The 21406-nt window shown below is 49.9% G+C and overlaps 1 protein-coding gene across 1 annotated transcript; it reads right to left on the bottom strand.

Moving 5' to 3' along the window:
* Positions 1-1185: 1185 nt before the first annotated feature.
* Positions 1186-15229, bottom strand: LOC123756889 (putative uncharacterized protein DDB_G0282133). Its single transcript, XM_069329338.1, has 2 exons — positions 14894-15229; positions 1186-2340 (listed from the first exon to the last, which is right to left on the bottom strand). Exons 1-2 carry the CDS (start codon positions 15227-15229, stop codon positions 1186-1188), a joined length of 1491 nt encoding a protein of 496 aa, XP_069185439.1.
* Positions 15230-21406: the final 6177 nt, after the last annotated feature.

Genomic DNA, 21406 nt, shown 5'->3' on the forward strand with positions numbered 1-21406 from the left:
TACGTCAACGACTGATTAAAGCATTTATTTTTTATAGGCAGCCGCGTTATAAATAATCTCTCAGCAGAATATATTGTTCTATATTTATTCCGTGAAAATCACTGTTCTGGTATCGTAAATTTATTCTGACTAGCTAAAAAAAAGTTGTACAACTTTCATTGATATTATGACATTATGTTTGCGAGCTTCAAATTCTCGCAGAACAAAAAAATAGAAAATTATTATATATTATATTATTTTACTCCTAATATATCAACTAATATTCAGTTTTGTTCACATTGCTGTGATAATTCTTGACATTAAAATATTTCTGGCCGCTGTGCCACTATTTGAGAATTTTTGAGAATATTTCAATATTGGCGAATTCTTATTTTTTTTAAACATATATTTCCTTAATTGATTTATTAAATTAAACTTCACTTTGCTATTGGATATCACTGGTTCACTCTAAAGTTGTTAGTTGATCACACGCCATGATTCACATTGGACCTAATTGTCGGTCACAATAAATTGTAAATTCAACATATATGTTATTTTAACATCCTCGTTAATTGAACAATGTTGTTACTGCTTAGATCCTCAATCGTCATTTGACAGGAACTACGATGGTTCCCTCGTTAATCGTAAATCATTATTTACCGTTAGAGATCAACCATTGTATCTGTCCAACACGTTTAGGTACACAAAAGCGTACCTTTTGTGCCAGCTTCTCACATCACACACTTTTATTAAGGGCCAGATTCACGAAAGCACTTAGGCAAACACTTATGAACCTGTACATCTTTTCTCAATCTTTGGCGGCTTTGTTTCCAATTATTAAACAGTTAATGAGCTCCGAAGCACCAGGAGGCTGTTTATAACAATAACAACAGTTGATTGGCCAGTTTTCATGGTTGTAAACTGTTTAATAAATGTAACCAAAGCCGTCAAAGATTGAGGAAAGATGTACTCGTTCGTAAGTGCTTGCGTAAGTGCTTTCATGAATCTGGCCCCTAGCATTCACAGAGTAGTGTTGGGTACACACACTCACACCACTGAGTTACGGATGGGTTTATTTTTATATTTTTATGTGTTTATACGCAGTAGGTATTGGACTAAATTTGTGACTATTGACATCAAAGCTTAATGGATCACACACACAAATTAAGCAAACCTGTGAACTACGCCAGCAAGTGACTCTGGTAATTAGGGTTCCGAAAGTGTTCCCTCGTTCTCATCTGACACGTTACTGGCGTTCTCATCTGACACGTTACTGGCGTTCTCATCTGACACGTTACTGGCGTTCTCATCTGACACGTTACTGGCGTTCTCATCTGACACGTTACTGGCGTTCTCATCTGACACGTTACTGGCGTTCTCATCTGACACGTTACTGGCGTTCTCATTTGACACGTTACTGGCGTTCTCATCTGACACGTTACTGGCGTTCTCATTTGACACGTTACTGGCGTTCTCATCTGACACGTTACTGGCGTTCTCATTTGACACGTTACTGGCGTTCTCATTTGACACGTTACTGGCGTTCTCATTTGACACGTTACTGGCGTTCTCATTTGACACGTTACTGGCGTTCTCATCTGACACGTTACTGGCGTTCTCATCTGACACGTTACTGGCGTTCTCATCTGACACGTTACTGGCGTTCTCATCTGACACGTTACTGGCGTTCTCATCTGACACGTTACTGGCGTTCTCATCTGACACGTTACTGGCGTTCTCATCTAACACGTTACTGGCGTTCTCATCTGACACGTTACTGGCGTTCTCATCTGACACGTAACTGGCGTTCTCATCTGACACGTTACTGGCGTTCTCATCTGACACGTTACTGGCGTTCTCATCTGACACGTTACTGGCGTTCTCATTTGACACGTTACTGGCGTTCTCATTTGACACGTTACTGGCGTTCTCATTTGACACGTTACTGGCGTTCTCATCTGACACGTTACTGGCGTTCTCATCTGACACGTTACTGGCGTTCTCATCTGACACGTTACTGGCGTTCTCATCTGACACGTTACTGGCGTTCTCATCTGACACGTTACTGGCGTTCTCATCTGACACGTTACTGGCGTTCTCATCTGACACGTTACTGGCGTTCTCATCTGACACGTAACTGGCGTTCTCATCTGACACGTTACTGGCGTTCTCATCTGACACGTTACTGGCGTTCTCATCTGACACGTTACTGGCGTTCTCATCTGACACGTTACTGGCGTTCTCATCTGACACGTTACTGGCGTTCTCATCTGACACGTTACTGGCGTTCTCATCTGACACGTTACTGGCGTTCTCATCTAACACGTTACTGGCGTTTTCATCTGACACGTTACTGGCGTTCTAATTTGAAACGTTACTGGCGTTCTCATTTGACACGTTACTGGCGTTCTCATTTTGTAGCAATTTTATAATTGTTAAACCGCTATTGTAATACTGGTAGTATACTGGCAGTAATATGTCATATGTATAATATAATCACTCAAGGTGATCTGATCACTGCGTAGACAACTGGAGGGAGAGAGAGAGAGAATCCTGAAACCACTCAGGTGTACTATACAGAATAATGGGAGCAGTGCTGTACACTAGTATTGACACCCCTTAATAGGGGGACTAAAGGGTGGTGGGCTAACCAGGCAATTAAGGGCACCCGGTCACCAAGGGCCAAGACAACGGTAATCAGGTGTACTTAATACACACAGGAGAGACACTTTGAAAATATTACTTTATTAATCAATTTAAAAAAAATAATAAAAAAGGATTTTTTAAAAATCCTTTTAAAAAAAAAGATGCTGGGTAGAAATGATCTTGAGGTTACCTTGAGAGGATTTCGGGGCTTAGCGTCGCCGCGGCCCGGTCCTCGAACAGGCCTTTTTGTTACACACACCCAGGAAGCAGCCCCGTAACAGCTGTCTAACTCCCAGGTACCTATTTACTGCTAGGTGAACAGGTGCATCAGGGTGAAAGCAACTCTGCCCATTTGTTCCACCTCCACCGGGAATCGAAACCGGAACCTCAGGACTACGAATCTGAAGCGCTGTCCTCTCAGCTGTCAGGCCCCCTAGAGAGCCGTAGTTTCTTCACACTGAGTTCCACGTGACCTTGAGGCTCTTGGATGCTCTAGAGCCTCTAGAGCTCCTGGGCCTCCTTAAGCCTCTAGAGCTCCTGGGGCTCCTTAAGCCTCTAGAGCTCCTGGGGCCTTCTTAAACCTCTAGAGCTCCTGGGCCTCCTTAAACCTCTGGAGCTCCTGGGCCTCCTTAAACCTCTAGAGCTCCTGGGCCTCCTTAAACCTCTAGAGCTCCTGGGCCTCCTTAAGCCTCTAGAGCTCCTTGGGCCTTCTTAAACCTCTAGAGCTCCTGGGCCTCCTTAAGCCTCTAGAGCTCCTGGGCCTCCTTAAGCCTCTAGAGCTCCTGGGGCCTTCTTAAACCTCTAGAGCTCCTGGGGCTCCTTAAACCTCTAGAATTCCTGGAGCCTCCTTAAGCCTCTAGCGCTCCTGGGGCTCCTTAAGCCTCTAGCGCTCCTGGGGCTCCTTAAGCCTCTAGCGCTCCTGGGGCCTCCTTAAGGCTCTAGAGCTCCTTAAGGCTCTAGAGCTCCTTAAGCCTCTAGAGCTCCTGGAGCTCCTTAAGCCTCTAGAGCTCCTGGGGCCTCCTTAAGCCTCTAGAGCTCCTGGGCCTCCTTAAACCTCTAGAGCTCCTGGGGCTCCTTAAGCCTCTAGAGCTCCTGGAGCCTCCTTAAGCCTCTAGAGCTCCTGGAGCCTCCTTAAGCCTCTAGAGCTCCTGGGCCTCCTTAATCCTCTGGAGCTCCTGGGGCTCCTTAAGCCTCTAGAGCTCCTGGGGGCTCCTTAAGCCGCTAGAGCTCCTGGGGCCTCCTTAAGCCTCTAGAGCTCCTGGGGCTCCTTAAACCTCTAGAGCTCCTGGGCCTCCTTAATCCTCTGGAGCTCCTGGGGCTCCTTAAGCCTCTAGAGCTCCTGGGGGCTCCTTAAGCCGCTAGAGCTCCTGGGGGCTCCTTAAGCCTCTAGAGCTCCTGGGCCTCCTTAAGCCTCTAGAGCTCCTGGGTCTCCTTAAACCTCTAGAGCTCCTGGGCCTCCTTAAGCCTCTAGAGCTCCTGGGGCCTCCTTAAGCCTCTAGAGCTCCTGGAGCTCCTTAAGCCTCTAGAGCTCCTGGGGCCTCCTTAAGCCTCTAGAGCTCCTGGGGGCTCGTTATGGTGTAGAGGCGGTAATCCTCGCGGATTAGCATGACAGCCTCGTGTCTGACAACCTGGAGCGTGACCTCACCCTTGACCCCAAGTGACCTGGCCCTTGTTAGAGCCTGGAAGGGGGGAATTTACCCATTGTGTATAGGTACAATGTGTACAAAATGAGAGCTGTGTACTGTTCTCTTGTTATGGTATATCGTAGTACCGTTGTTCACATATGTCACTGTACCGTTATTCCTCGTTTGATATGGTACCATCGTTCTCATGTGACACCGTCGTTCTCACGTGACACCGTCGTTCTCACGTGACACCGTCGTTCTCATGTGACACCGTCGTTCTCATGTGACACCGTCGTTCTCATGTGACACCGTCGTTCTCATGTGACACCGTCGTTCTCATGTGACACCATCGTTCTCACGTGACTCATAACTCTGTATAACAACATTATATTAATTACAATTGTCCCACATTTAGCTTAATAACAATGTTTAAATGTTTTTCAGTAAATGATGAATATAACTGATGAATATTCCATAATTCATATTCATGAGTTATATATTTCGTTGATACTGATTGAGTATTTTATTTACAACAGTTGTAATTTACAGGTTATTGGGTTATATTGGTTATTGTATTTTTCAATACAAATGTTAAAATGAGTCGTAGTGAAAGTGCATAAATCTTCTATATAAATAAAAATGGAAATGTTCGTTTGTTCAAAATCGCTAATCTCCAAAAGTTCTTCACCGATTGCTTTGAAATTTTCACACAACGTTCCATTCACATCCGAGCGGGTTTTTATATACCTACTATATAGATGTCTCGTCTGTGTCGGTAAAAAAAAAAAACATGTTTTAAAAAAAAAAAACTGTGTTGTAATGTGTTTTTCATGTGAGAAAAAACTTCGAAACCTCTTTTCCGATTGCTTTGAAATTTTGACACAACATTGCATTCGAATAGAGCTAATGCAGGGCACCCGGTCTCCTCCCGGTCTAAAAACACTTACGAGTGTTTTTATATACCCACTATATACATGCCTCACCTGTAACAGGATTTAAAAAAAAAAAAAACAGCGCCATTTGTTGGACGTAAGAGCAACAGACGTAATCTCCAAAAGTTCTTCACAGATTGCTTTAAAATTTTGACACAATGTTCCGTTTGAATACGCGTGTGTTTTTATATACCTACTATATTGATACCACACCTGTGACAGGTAAAAACATTCTTTTTTTTTTAAGAAAAGCACCATCTGTTGCACGAAAACGCAACACATGCTATACTAAATATGTTCCGATTCCATTTCAATGTTTCTGATTGCATTGACAAATTTAATTGTCAAAGATTTTGATTTAATTATTTTGTGTGACATTGCAGTGTAATTGAGCTGTGTTGTTTACCATACCATTCATTTCGTGAGTATAAGTATAGATGCAACACCTGTGACAGGTAAAAACATGCTTTTTTGAAAAACAGTGCCATCTGTTACACGTAGGAGCAACAACTGCTATACTAAATATGTTACGATTCCATTTCAATGTTTCCAATTTGATTGATAAATTGAATGTTCATAGATTTCGATTTAATTATTTTGTGTAACATTGCGTAGGAATTGAGCTGTGTTGTTTACTATACCAGAGTCCCTCTCTGGTAAAAACTAAGTCCCTCCGGACTGGCAAAGTCAACTCTCACTGCAAGAGTTAAACTTCCAAACGTCTTGAACAAATAAAGTCCCCGCAAAGACAAAATTTATAACGTCACTTAAACTACGAGATTTTACAAGTTAAAAACAAATATTCACTGATAACCTGATAACACAGATCCACAATAAATCGCTGTCTTACCCTTCATGTAAATCTGAAATGTTACACTCGCTGGTCAGAGCTCAATACTCTAACTTTACCATATGCCTCACGCCAGTGCCCGCAGCAGCACCCTCCACCCCCCACACGTCAACTAGCCAACTGAACAACATCAATTATACCCACTCGGGGTACTCTAAGAGAACAGCTTAAATTTATCTGTGTGAAGAACACACCGTACTTGAAAATAGATGTTATTCATACATAACAGTAATAACACATATTAATAATTCAATCAATATTTGCAAATCAAGACTCGCACACACGCGAGAATATTGTGTGTGTGTGTGTGGATAGCACGCTTGACACATAATCCTGTGGCCCGGGTTCGATTCCCGGCGCCGGCGAGAAACAATGGGCAGAGTTTCTTTCACCCTGATGCTCCTGTTACCTAGCAGTAAATAGGTACCTGGGAGTTAGCTGTTACGGGCTGCTTCCTGGATGTGTGTGTGTGTGTGTGTGTGTGGGAAAAAAATAGTTAGAAGTTAGTAACAGTTGATTGACAGTTGAGAGGCGGACCGAAAGAGCAGAGCTCAACCCCCGCAAGCACAACTAGGTGAATACAACAAGGTGAATACACACAGTCGCTGGTCAGCTCATACACCCAATACAACACCTTGAAATATTTAATACTGACAATATATACACACAAAATGTATAACAATGTATAGGTTACTTAACAATAGGCATACATAAATGGTATCATTTGTATTATTTATCATCAAAGTTGTCACATCTGGTATACACTGGGATATATACATGACTCATACTCTGCGTCATACCATGGACTCATACCATACCATAGGGTCATACCATGGACTCATACCATACCACAGGGTCATACCATGGACTCATACCATACCATAGGGTCATACCATGGACTCATACCATACCACAGGGTCATACCATGGACTCATACCATACCACAGGGTCATACCATGGACTCATACCATACCATAGGGTCATACCATGGACTCATACCATACCATAGGGTCATACCATGGACTCATACCATACCACAGGGTCATACCATGGACTCATACCATACCACAGGGTCATACCATGACCCTGTGGTATGGGTACTCAAGCTTATGGCCTGAGCACCGATGACTAGGGTAGTCATAGAGGCAAGTGTAGCTGTGGGATGTGTCATAGAGGCAAGTGTAGCTGTGGGGTGTGTCATAGAGACAAGTGTAGTTGTGGGGTGTGTCATAGAGACAAGTGTAGTTGTGGGGTGTGTCATAGAGACATGTGTAGTTGTGGGGTGTGTCATAGAGACAAGTGTAGTTGTGGGGTGTGTCATAGAGACAAGTGTAGTTGTGGGGTGTGTCATAGAGACAAGTGTAGTTGTGGGGTGTGTCATAGAGACAAGTGTAGTTGTGGGGTGTGTCATAGAGACAAGCGTAGCTATGGGGTGTGTTATAGAGACAAGCGTAGCTATGGGGTGTGTTATAGAGACAAGTGTAGCTGTGGGGTGTGTCATAGAGGCTAGTGTAGCTATGGGGTGTGTCATAGAGACAAGTGTAGCTGTGGGGTGTGTCATAGAGGCAAGTGTAGCTGTGGGGTGTGTCATAGAGGCAAGTGTAGCTGTGGGGTGTGTCATAGAGACAAGTGTAGCTGTGGGATGTGTCATAGAGACAAGTGTAGCTGTGGGGTGTGTCATAGAGACAAGTGTAGCTATGGGGTGTGTCATAGAGACAAGTGTAGCTGTGGGGTGTGTCATAGAGGCTAGTGTAGCTGTGGGGTGTGTCATAGAGGCAAGTGTAGCTGTGGGGTGTGTCATAGAGGCAAGTGTAGCTGTGGGGTGTGTCATAGAGGCTAGTGTAGCTGTGGGGTGTGTCATAGAGGCTAGTGTAGCTATGGGGTGTGTCATAGAGGCTAGTGTAGCTATGGGGTGTGTCATAGAGGCAAGTGTAGCTGTGGGGTGTGTCATAGAGGCTAGTGTAGCTGTGGGGTGTGTCATAGAGGCTAGTGTAGCTATGGGGTGTGTCATTGAGGCTAGTGTAGCTATGGGGTGTGTCATAGAGGCAAGTGTAGCTGTGGGGTGTGTCATAGAGGCTAGTGTAGCTGTGGGGTGTGTCATAGAGGCTAGTGTAGCTATGGGGTGTGTCATAGAGGCAAGTGTAGCTATGGGGTGAGTCATAGAGGCAAGTGTAGCTATGGGGTGAGTCATAGAGGCTAGTGTAGCTATGGGGTGTGTCATAGAGGCTAGTGTAGCTGTGGGGTGTGTCATAGAGGCAAGTGTAGCTATGGGGTGTGTCATAGAGGCAAGTGTAGCTGTGGGGTGTGTCATAGAGGCAAGTGTAGCTGTGGGGTGTGTCATAGAGGCTAGTGTAGCTGTGGGGTGTGTCATAGAGACAAGTGTAGCTGTGGGGTGTGTCATAGAGGCAAGTGTAGCTGTGGGGTGTGTCATAGAGGCAAGTGTAGCTGTGGGGTGTGTCATAGAGGCTAGTGTAGCTGTGGGGTGTGTTATAGAGACAAGTGTAGCTGTGGGGTGTGTCATAGAGGCAAGTGTAGCTGTGGGGTGTGTCATAGAGACAAGTGTAGCTGTGGGGTGTGTCATAGAGGCAAGTGTAGCTATGGGGTGTGTCATAGAGGCTAGTGTAGCTGTGGGGTGTGTCATAGAGGCAAGTGTAGCTGTGGGGTGTGTTATAGAGGCTAGTGTAGCTATGGGGTGTGTCATAGAGGCTAGTGTAGCTGTGGGGTGTGTCATAGAGACAAGTGTAGCTGTGGGGTGTGTCATAGAGGCTAGTGTAGCTGTGGGGTGTGTCATAGAGACAAGTGTAGCTGTGGGGTGTGTCATAGAGGCAAGTGTAGCTGTGGGGTGTGTCATAGAGGCAAGTGTAGCTGTGGGGTGTGTCATAGAGGCTAGTGTAGCTGTGGGGTGTGTTATAGAGACAAGTGTAGCTGTGGGGTGTGTCATAGAGGCAAGTGTAGCTGTGGGGTGTGTCATAGAGACAAGTGTAGCTGTGGGGTGTGTCATAGAGGCAAGTGTAGCTATGGGGTGTGTCATAGAGGCTAGTGTAGCTGTGGGGTGTGTCATAGAGGCAAGTGTAGCTGTGGGGTGTGTTATAGAGGCTAGTGTAGCTATGGGGTGTGTCATAGAGGCTAGTGTAGCTGTGGGGTGTGTCATAGAGACAAGTGTAGCTGTGGGGTGTGTCATAGAGGCTAGTGTAGCTGTGGGGTGTGTCATAGAGACAAGTGTAGCTATGGGGTGTGTCATAGAGGCTAGTGTAGCTGTGGGGTGTGTCATAGAGGCAAGTGTAGCTGTGGGGTGTGTCATAGAGGCTAGTGTAGCTGTGGGGTGTGTCATAGAGACAAGTGTAGCTATGGGGTGTGTCATAGAGGCTAGTGTAGCTGTGGGGTGTGTCATAGAGACAAGTGTAGCTGTGGAGTGTGTCATAGAGACAAGTGTAGCTATGGGGTGTGTCATAGAGGCTAGTGTAGCTGTGGGGTGTGTCATAGAGACAAGTGTAGCTATGGGGTGTGTCATAGAGGCTAGTGTAGCTGTGGGGTGTGTCATAGAGACAAGTGTAGCTGTGGAGTGTGTCATAGAGACAAGTGTAGCTGTGGGGTGTGTCATAGAGACAAGTGTAGCTGTGGGGTGTGTCATAGAGACAAGTGTAGCTGTGGGGTGTGTCATAGAGGCAAGTGTAGCTGTGGGGTGTGTCATAGAGGCTAGTGTAGCTGTGGGGTGTGTCATAGAGGCTAGTGTAGCTGTGGGGTGTGCCATAGAGGCAAGTGTAGCTGTGGAGTGTGTTATAGAGACAAGTATAGCTGTGGGGTGTGTTATAGAGACAAGTATAGCTGTGGAGTGTGTTATAGAGGCAAGTATAGCTGTGGGGTGTGTTATAGAGACAAGTATAGCTGTGGGGTGTGTTATAGAGACAAGTATAGCTGTGGGGTGTGTTATAGAGGCAAATATAGCTGTGGGGTGTGTTATAGAGGCAAGTATAGCTGTGGGGTGTGTTATAGAGGCAAATATAGCTGTGGGGTGTGTTTTAGAGACAAGTATAGCTGTGGGGTGAGCGCCCAGCCGGCACTGTGGTCCACATCACAGCTTCACCAAGATGCCTGCTCTCCAAACCTCTCATTTTTGTCAATAGAAATAAAGAGCAGTTGGCGGTCAAGGAGGTTAATTGAAATGGTTGAAGAGCGCCGCGCCATCCACGCGCTCCGACCAATCACAGGCGCGGACAGCTGTAGAGGAGAAACATTGGCCTGGCTCCGTCCATACCCCGCCCACTACCACCCCGCCCACTCCCACCCCGCCCACTCCAGCCACACCGTTGTGACACACACACACCCCACTCCCTTCCGTCAGCCACACCCTCTGCTTCTGTACCCCTTCTTCCCGTCCCTTTCTCTGGCACGCCCACTACCCCGCCCACTCCCACCCTGCTAACACCCACCCGCCCACTGCCATGCCTACCTCCACCCTGCCCACCACCACCCACTCCCCCCACCCTTCAGCAGCAACTTACGCTCACACCCACCCTGTAAGCTGCCTAACACCCACACCCTACCACGCCCGCCGCAACACCGCCCACTCTCCCCCCCCCTAGCCCACCTCTCCCTCCCTCTCCCACCAGCCAATAAGAACAGTCATTTCAAACCGTTGCTGTAATCTCTGGATATTAAATGAAGGACATCATAATTTTTGCTGTAACCGTGTCTGTACTGCGGGTAATGTTGATGATTGGCGCGCGGTAGTTCTACAGGACCCGTGTGAGCCGTCATGGGGTAGTCCTGGTGAGGTAATCCCTACCCCAGACTGTAGTCCTGAAGGCATGATGTAATCCCTGTAATCTTACAGTGATCCGTAGGCGTGTGCTGCTGCTGCCGGCACTGAACTCATCAGTAACGGTAGGTGTTCAATAGCCCTTGTAAGTGTGCAGTTGCACTCAAAGGCATGCAGTATGTCTCGTGTATGTTGCAGTATATTCAACCATTCATTTTTGTGTATATATATACAGTTATACCTACTTATAACTGTTATAACAGAAATGATTGCAAACGTACAACACACACACACTGCCAAAGAGTTCCGTCCTCAGGCTCACCAAAACAGGGCGCTGTGATGGTAAAATTCAGACCAATGTATTATCTGGTAATCTGTGCCTCGAGGAGATAACGTCAAGTTGTCCAGGTGGATAGGTCATGTAACAGGTATTACTAACGGGTCGACAGGTGTCACTGACGGGTCGGATTGTGAGCACTGATATGCTGACAGGTGTGTATTGACAGGATGAAATGTGAGCACTGTCTGGTTAACCCAAGTTAACTACTTCACAGAGTAACAACCCCACCCAAACAGCCCCGCCCACAGAACAACATACTACACTACTGGAGTGGATATCAAGGGTGAGAGAGAATGGACAGAAAAAAGGGAGCTTCAAAGTAATCTCAAGTGTAGATGGGATAGCAAATAAAGCAAGTGAACTTGGAGAAAGATCACTAAAAGAAACCCCAGATGTAATAATAAGGAAATTAAATTATCAGGCACCATAACAAACGCGGTGTTTTCGTAAGTACGGGAAGAGAAAGTAAAGAAAGAGAGAGGAGGTGGAGCAGCTGATACAGTACTGCAGTTTGAAAGAAATAGATCTCCCAGGCTGTGAAGGTTTCAGAGTCTACATAATGGGCACAGTGACAATGGGGGACCAATGATAATAGGAGTATACAGCCCCGCTCCTGTGCCAGGTAAGTTGACTACGGGCTCACCATAGTCCATGCTACATGAAACTTTGTGTTCCCAGTAGCTGAATCTTTATCAACAACAACAAACTAAATGACAGAAGATCCAGACAGGAGCTTGACAGGAACAACATAAATATAATAGAGCGGTTTCTAACGGCTGGAAGAACAGATACAGTGTGTTAATTATGGAGACTTCAACTATGGGAAAGTAGACAGAGAACCACGTGGAGGTAGATACATGGAGTGCTAAACTACTGGACGGGACAACCAGACGCTTTCAAAGCCAACATGTCAAGGGACCCACAAGAATGAGAGGAAATGATGAACCAGCTGCACTTGTTCTGATATTCACCCCAAACGAGTCTGACATAAGGGAAGTCGAATTAGAAGCCCCCATAGGAACGAGTGACCACTGCGTACTGACATTTGAGTATCTGATGGAAGTAAGAACAGCCTACCCAAGGAAGGGACCAGAAAGCAATGGTACCAAAATGGGAAGTGTGATGAGATGAGAAAATCTATATAAATAAAAATGGACATGTCCGTTTGTGCATAACTGCTAAATCTCCAAAAGTTCTTCGTCGATTGTTTTCAAATTTTCACACAACGTTCCATTCGCATCCGAGCAGGTTTTTATATACATACTATATAGATGTCACGTCTGTGACGGTAAAAAACATGTTTTTTTTTTAAACTGTGTTTTTCATGTGAGGGAAATCTTCGAAACCTCTTTTTCGATTGCATTGAAGTTTTGACACAACGTTGCATTCGAATAGGCGCGTGTTTTTATATACCTACTATATACATGCCTCACATGTGACCGGAAAAAACATGCTTTTTTGAAAAACAGCGCCATCTGTTGAATCTCCAAAAGTTCTTTACCGATTGCATTGAAATTTTGATACAACGTTCCATTCGAATATCCGCTTGTTTTTATACACTTACGATACAGATGCCACCCCTGTGACAGGTAAAAACATGCGTTTTGAAAAACAGCACCATCTGTTGCACATTAGACCAACACATGCTATACTAAATATGTTACGATTCCATTTCAATGTTTCCGATTTCATTGATAAATTGAATTTTTATAAATTTCGATTATTTTCATTTTGATTTAATTATTTTGTGTGACATTGCGTTGGAATTGAGCTGTGTTGTTTACCATACCGTTCATTTCATGAGTATAGTTTATTCATTTTTTTAATTATTTTTCATTTCATTTTTTGAACTGTTTTTCTTACATTTCAGTGACGGGAACATCTGGGGCCAGATTCACGAAGCAGTTACGCAAGTACTTACGAACGTGTACATAGTTCCTCAATCTTTGACGGCTTTGATTACATTTATTAAACTGTTTACAAGCATGGAAACTTGACAATCAACAGTTGTTATTGTTATAAACAGCCTCCTGGTGCTTCGGAGCTCATTAACTGTTTAATCAAAGCCGCCAAAGATAGAGAAAAGATGTACAGGTTCGTAAGTGTTTGTGTAACACCTTTGTGAATCTGCCCCAGATCATTTGATGTTCCCAATTTTCTGATGGGAACATCAGATCACTTGATCATCAGACGAGGGAGCGGGAAATGGTGAGACGGGAGTGGGGGATGGTGGAGAGAACAAGGGGACAGCGGAGGGGGGGGGGGTAATAGTGTGGGAGGACGAGGGGACAGGGGAGCTGGGGACGAGGGGAATGGAGAATGGTGGGGAGGACAAGGGGACAGGGGAGTGGGGGATATTAGGGAGGACGAGGGGACGGGGGAGTTTTCAGATACTGAGGAGGTCGAGGGGATGGTAGAGTGGGGAATGGTTAGGAGGAAAAGTGGATGCTGGAGTGGGGGATGATGGGAAGGAAAAAGGGACGAAGGAGTGAGAATTGGTTTGGAGGACGAAGGGACGGGGGAGTGAGGAATGGTTTGGAGGACGAGGGGACGGGGGAGTGAGGAATGGTTTGGAGGACGAGGGGACGGGGGAGTGAGGAATGGTTTGGAGGACGAGGGGACGGGGGAGTGAGGAATGGTTTGGAGGACGAGGGGACGGGGGAGTGAGGAATGGTTTGGAGGACGAGGGGACGGGGGAGTGAGGAATGGTTGGGAGGACGAGGGGACGGGGGAGGGGAGATAATGGTGGGGAGGACTGGGAGACAGGGAAAGGTTGCCGTGGCTCAGCGACGCGTGGCCGGGTACTGCTAGTTCCTAATAGAATTATCACGGGAAACAGTTCAGAGAAAAGAGTGTACAAGAAATAATGGACTACATTATCCAGAAGTGCCAGGAGGATGTGCGCAAGTTTATCCCGGCCCAAAAGGAAAATGTAAAAGAGGAATCCATGTTTCAATTAGGCATGTTAGGAAGCAAGACAATTATCTAGAAGAACATGGAGAAAGAACAGAAATATCAGAACACCAGAGGGCCAGAAATGCCTGTGTGAGACGTAAAGCCAAGACCATGAAAATGACGCAAACTAGAGACAAGATCAACCGAAACTGCTCCACAGCCACAGCAGGAGGAAAACAGCAGTGAAAGAACAGGTGATGAAACTGAAAACAAGGGAGGACAGGTACGCAGAGAAGAACAAAGGGGTGGAAAGAACTCGACAATACCTCTATTGTGAAGACCTTCAGGGTGTCTTCACAATAGAGCAAGAAGTACCTGAATTGAGGGAGGTGGCGGTAAACCAAGTAACTTTGGAAGAATTTTAAATTATCAGAGAAGAGGTTAAGGAGCATCTGCTGGAACTGGATACGTCAGAGCCTGATGGACCTGACATCATCCCACCATGGATAATAAAAGATGGAGCATCAACCTACATGGTGGCACAATACGTCCCACTATGGTGTATAAAATGTAACTGGAAACAGGAGACCTACCAGAACGTTACAAGACGACTAATGTAGTTTTAATACAAGACGGGTGACAGGCAGGAGACACTGAACTACAGGCTGGTGTCTTGTGTACTGTGGATGGCAATGGAAAGGTCATAAGAAAAAAAGCTAGTAGCACACCTGGAGAGAAGATGCTTTCTGACTCCATCAGCATGGGTTCAGGGATGGTAAATCTTACATGACGACAACAACTAGGCAATAAAGAGAAGAGTGGGTAGACGGAATAAGTTTTACTGTCAGGTGGTCTTTGACATAGTACTTGGTGTATAAGAGGTTGGTGTATGTTCTCCATCACACAGATGTTACTGCTGATGTTCTCCACCACACAGATGTTACTGCTGATGTTCTCCAGCACACAGATGTTACTGGTGATGTTCTCCAGCACACAGATGTTACTGCTGATGTTCTCCAGCACACAGATGTTGCTACTAATGTTCTCCACCACACAGATGTTACTGCTGAAGTTCTCCACCACACAGATGTTGCTGCTGATGTTCTCCACCACACAGATGTTGCTGCTAATGTTCTCCACCACACAGATGTTGCTGCTAATGTTCTCCACCACACAGATGTTGCTGCTAATGTTCTCCACCATACAGATGTTGCTGCTAATGTTCTCCACCACACAGATGTTGCTGCTAATGTTCTCCACCACACAGAACACGGGGTTAGTACTCGAGAGATGCAGACCAGAGTACAGGATTTAGAATCACTGATACGGACAAATAAATCTATAAAGGACTGTTAGGGCGTCTTTCAACACAGGGTTCAACAGAACCCTTCAATATGTTGCATCATAACAGGGACAGGTCAAAGTTCTTATACAGCTTCACATTCAATAATATTGTGTTCAATTGAATGTTTTCATAGTTGGTGAAAGAGTTTGCTCTCGAATTGTGTGTGTGTGAGCAATGTTATTTAAATATAGGACGTGATGTGGTTCTAGGATTTTAATTACCGTGAGAAATGGTGGTTTGGTGGCCGCTCCACCCCTCCCCACCCTGGGCCACTCCACCCAGGGTGGAGGCTGCTCTCTAGAGTGGAGTACTGCTGCACAATGACAGCCCTTGCAAAGCTGGAGAAATTGCTGACATGGAGAGCGTGCAGAGATCCTTTACTGCTAGAATCCACTCAGTAAAACATCTAAACTATTGGGACCGACTAAAGATCCTAAATCTGTATTCTCTTGAGTGCAGGCGGGAGAGATACATAATAATTTACACGTGGAAAATAATTAAGGAGCTGGTCCCAAACCTGCACACAGAAATAACATCACATGAGACCAGGAGGCATGGCAGGATGTGCAGAATACCCCCGTTGAAGAGCAGAGGTGCAACAGGTACTCTGAGAGAGAACTCTATCAACATCAGAGGCCCGTGACTGTTCAACACGCTTCCACTACACATAAGGGACATAACTGGCCGACCCCTCACAGTGTTCAAGAGAGAACTATCAACATCAGAGGCCCGAGACTGTTCAACACGCTTCCACTACACATAAGGGGCATAACTGGCCGACCCCTCGCAGTGTTCAAGAGAGAACTATCAACATCAGAGGCCCGAGACTGTTCAACACGCTTCCACTACACATAAGGGACATAACTGGCCACCACCCTGGACCACTACATCCCTCCCCACCCTGGACCACTCCACCCCTCCCCACCCTGGACCACTCCATCCCTCCCCACCCTGGACCACTACACCCCTCCCCACCCTTGACCACTCCACCCCTCGCCACCCTGGACCACTCCACCCCTCGCCACCCTGGACCACTCCACCCCTCCCCACCCTGGACCACTCCACCCTCCCCACCCTGGACCACTCCATCCCTCCCCACCCTGGACCACTCCACCCCTCCCCACCCTGGACCACTCCACCCCTCCCCACCCTGGACCACTCCACCCCTCCCCACCCTGGACCACTCCACCCCTCCCCACCCTGGACCACTCCATCCCTCCCCACCCTGGACCACTCCACCCCTCCCCACCCTGGACCACTCCACCCCTCCCCATCCTGTGCCACTCCACCCTCCCCACCCTGGGCCACTCCACCCTCCCCACCCTGGGTCACTCCACTCTCCCCACCCTGGGCCACTCCTCCCCTCCCCACCCTGGACCACTCCACTCCTCGCCACCCTGGACCACTCCATCCCTCCCCACCTTGGACCACTCCACCCTCCCCACCCTGGACCACTCCACCCCTCCCCACCCTGGCCACTCCACCCCTCCCCACCCTGGACCACTCCACCCCTCCCCACCCTGGACCACTCCACCCCTCCCCATGTAACACGGGTTCGGGTTCCTCTCTCTTTACTTCCTTCTTTCTACTCCCTCTACCCGTATTCTTACTTTTATTTCTAAACCAAGGGACCCCAAAACTTTTAACAAAGCCAACTCCACGCCACGTGGTCCTAAGACGATTGACCGACTTAGGATTCTACACCCAGTATGACGTGACCTAAGCTCTGCACAAAACCCTAGAGTCACCTCTGCTGCCACCACCAGACCAGTAATACAAGAGCAATGATCGAGGTCTGGATCGATCACGCTAATTAATCAACCTAGGGGCTTGATCCCCACTATAAACGATGACCTTGAGTGTGGAATAAATTACACGGTAATGATAATTCCGATTCGATGTTAGAATCGGCGCCCAATGCAACTCTGCCTCGTGTGGACCACGTGACCAGGACAAGTATACACATAAAACACATGGAAACAATAAAATGCAAATTAATAACAAATTTAATTTATTAAAAGAAAACTAAAACAAAATCTAAATGTGTTCACTCCCTATCACTTTAACACTCCCTACTTGACCTGAGTGGCAAATGAGACTATTTCTATACTTTACAATAGCAACTATACCTTGGGCGACCACAGTTCTAGGTGTTGGGCCTGTTCTTGGGGAGAGGTAAGATGTTTGACCTCTCCTAGCTGCTTCCGTGACCACACTGATTTTTTCCTTGTCTGGACTACCCCAGACAGAGTATTGTATTGTTCCGCATCGCTTACCCAGTTACTTTAGCAAGGTTAAGTTATAACAATTATCCTCTGTTTATACTGAATTGATCCAGACTGGTTGAATTATTTTACTGAATTAAATTACAAACATCTAACGGCAGAGCTGTTCCCGATCACAAAAATGGTTATTAAAACTTGTAGAAATAGTAGAAATAGTAGACCTGTCAACCCCTGCTGACCTATGACCGCCGGTCACTCCGCCTTAAAAGTTAGATCCGATTCGTGACGTCACTGATGGTGACTTAAACTCAATAATTAGAATACTCTTGATATTGTATCCAGTACTATTATACAATACAATTTTAATGCAAAATGATAAAGGCTAATTTTCTCTAATTTACTGAATACTATAGGATGATTCATTATACGCAGCTATGAACAAAGCGTTGGTTATTTCCACCGCGAATTCCCCTGGGGGTCAGGTCACCATGCGGCTCAGCTTCCCATTCTCTTTTGTCGATAAACCACTCTGGATAATTCTTACAACAGCCTAGTTTGTTACACCCACCCTGGACCACTCCAGCCCTCCCCACCCTGGGCCACTCCACCCCTCCCCACCCTGGACCACTCCACCCCTCCCCACCCTGGACCACTCCACCCCTCCCCACCCTGGACCACTCCACCCCTCTCCACCCTGGGCCACCCCACCCCTCGCCACGCTGGACCACTCCACCCCTCCCCACCCTGGGCCACTCCACCCCTCCCCATCCTGGGCCACTCTACCCTCCCCACCCTGGACCACTCCACCCCTCCCCACCCTGGGCCACTCCACCCCTTCCCACCCTGGGCCACCCCACCCCTCGCCACCCAGGACCACTCCACCCCTCCCCACCCTGGGCCACTCCACCCCTCCCTACCCCTGGACCACTCCACCCCTCCCCACCCTGGGCCACCCCACCCCTCCCCACCCTGGACCACTCCACCCCTCCCCACCCTGGGCCACCCCACCCCTCCCCACCCTGGACCACTCCACCCCTCCCCACCCTGGGCCACTCCATCCCACCCCACCCTGGGCCACTCCACCCCTCCCCACCCTGGGCCACCCCACCCCTCCCCACCCTGGACCACTCCACCCTCCCCACCCTGGACCACTCCACCCCTCCCCACCCTGGGCCACTCCACCCCTCCCCACCCTGGGCCACTCCACCCCTCCCCACCCTGGGCCACTCCACCCCTCCCCACCCTGGGCCACTCTTTCCCTCCCCACCCTGGGCCACCCCACCCCTCCCCACCCTGGACCACTCCAACCCTCCCCACCCTGGGCCACTCCACCCCTCCCCACCCTGGGCCACTCCACCCCTCCCCACCCTGGGCCACTCCACCCCTCCCCACCCTGGGCCACCCCACCCCTCCCCACCCTGGGCCACCCCACCCCTCCCCACCCAGGGCCACTCCATCCCTCCCCACCCTGGGCCACTCCACCCCTCCCCACCCTGGGCCACTCCACCCCTCCCCACCCTGGACCACTCCACCCCTCCCCACCCTGGGCCACTCCACCCCTCCCCACCCTGGGCCACTCCACCCCTCCCCACCCTGGACCACTTCACCCCTCCCCACCCTGGGCCACTCCACCCCTCCCCACACTGGGCCACCCCACCCCTCCCCACCCTGGGCCACTCCATCCCTCCCCACCCTGGGCCACTCCACCCCTCCCCACCCTGGGCCACTCCACCCCTCCCCACCCTGGACCACTCCACCCCTCCCCACCCTGGGCCACTCCACCCCTCCCCACCCTGGGCCACTCCACCCCTCCCCACCCTGGGCCACCCCACCCCTCCCCACCCTGGGCCACTCCATCCCTCCCCACCCTGGGCCACTCCACCCCTCCCCACCCTGGGCCACTCCACCCCTCCCCACCCTGGGCCACTCCACCCCTCCCCACCCTGGGCCACGTCTCCACCCCTCCCCACCCTGGGCCACTCCACCCCTCCCCACCCTGGGCCACCCCACCCCTCCCCACCCTGGACCACTCCACCCATCCCCACCCTGGACCACTCCACCCCTCCCCACCCTGGGCCACTCCACCCCTCCCCACCCTGGGCCTACCCACCCCTCCCCACCCTAGGGCCACTCTTTCCCTCCCCACCCTGGGCCACCCCACCCCTCCCCACCCTGGGCCACCCCACCCCTCCCCACCCCTGGACCACTCCACCCCTCCCCACCCTGGGCCACTCCACCCCTCCTCATCCAGTGCCACTCCATCCTCCCCACCCTCTGCCACTCCACCCCTCCCCACCCTGGACCACTCCACCCCTCCACACCCTGGACCACTCCATCCCTCCCCACCCTGGGCCACTCCACCCCTCCCCATCCTGTGCCACTCCACCCTCCCCTCCCTCTGCCACTCTTTCCCTCCCCACCCTGGGCCACTCCACCCCTCCTCATCCAGTGCCACTCCATCCTCCCCACCCTCTGCCACTCCACCCCTCCCCACCCTGGGCCACTCCACCCCTCGCCACCCTGGACCACTCCACCCTCCCCTCCATGGACCACTCCACCCTCCCCAATCTGGACCACTCCACCCCTCGCCACCCTGGACCACTCCACCCTCCCCTCCCTGGACCACTCCACCCTCCCCAATCTGGACCACTCCACCCACCCCACCCTGGACCACCCCACCCTGGACCACCCCACCCCTCCCCACCCTGGACCACTCCACCCCTCCCCACCCTGGACCACTCCACCCCTCCCCACCCTGGGCCACTCCACCCCTCCCCACCCTGGACCATTCCACCCCTCCCCACCCTGGACCACTCCACCCCTCCCCACCCTGGACCACTCCACCCCTCGCCACCCTGGACCTGCACTCCACCCCTCCCCACCCTGGATCACTCCACCCCTCCCCATCCTGGACCACTCCACCCCTCGCCCCCCTGGACCTGCACTTCACCCCTCCCCACCCTGGACCACTCCACCCCTCCCCACCCTGGACCACTCCACCCCTCCCCACCCTGGACCACTCCACCCCTCCCCACCCTGGACCACTCCACCCCTCCCCACCCTCGGCTCTCCACCCCTCCCCACCCTTGACCACTCCACCCCTCCCCACCCTGGGCCACTCCACCCCTCCCCTCCATGGACCACTCCACCCTCCCCAATCTGGACCACTCCACCCCTCGCCACCCTGGACCACTCCACCCTCCCCTCCCTGGACCACTCCACCCTCCCCTCCCTGGACCACTCCACCCTCCCCAATCTGGACCACTCCACCCTTCCCCACCCTGGACCACTCCACCCACCCCACCCTGGACCACTCCACCCCTCCCCACCCTGGACCACTCAACCCTCCCCACCCTGGACCACTCCACCCCTCCCCACCCTGGACCACTCCACCCTCCCCACCCTGGGCCACTCTACCCCTCCCCACCCTGGACCACGCCACCCCTCCCGTCCCTGGACCACTCCATCCTCCCCACCCTGGACCACTCCACCCTCCTCACCCTGGTCCACTCCACCCTCCCCACCCTGGACCACTCCACCCTCCTCACCCTGGTCCACTCCACCCTCCCCACCCTGGACCACTCCACCCCTCCCCTCCCTGGACCACTCCACCCCTCCCCACCCTGGACCACTCCACCCCTCCCTGTTGTAATCCACAAGTTAGTAGGAATTATTAGCTAGAGGATCATTACTACAACACTTAACGAATGATGATTGAAAGTACATGTAAGTAGACAGACTATGGATCACATATCTAAGAAAGGTCAATGGATTAAGACCGAAGCTGTTTAGCCAAATTAATAATTCCTG

The sequence above is a fragment of the Procambarus clarkii genome, chromosome 22 (assembly GCF_040958095.1).
Source record: "Procambarus clarkii isolate CNS0578487 chromosome 22, FALCON_Pclarkii_2.0, whole genome shotgun sequence".
NCBI classification, from domain to species: domain Eukaryota; kingdom Metazoa; phylum Arthropoda; class Malacostraca; order Decapoda; family Cambaridae; genus Procambarus; species Procambarus clarkii.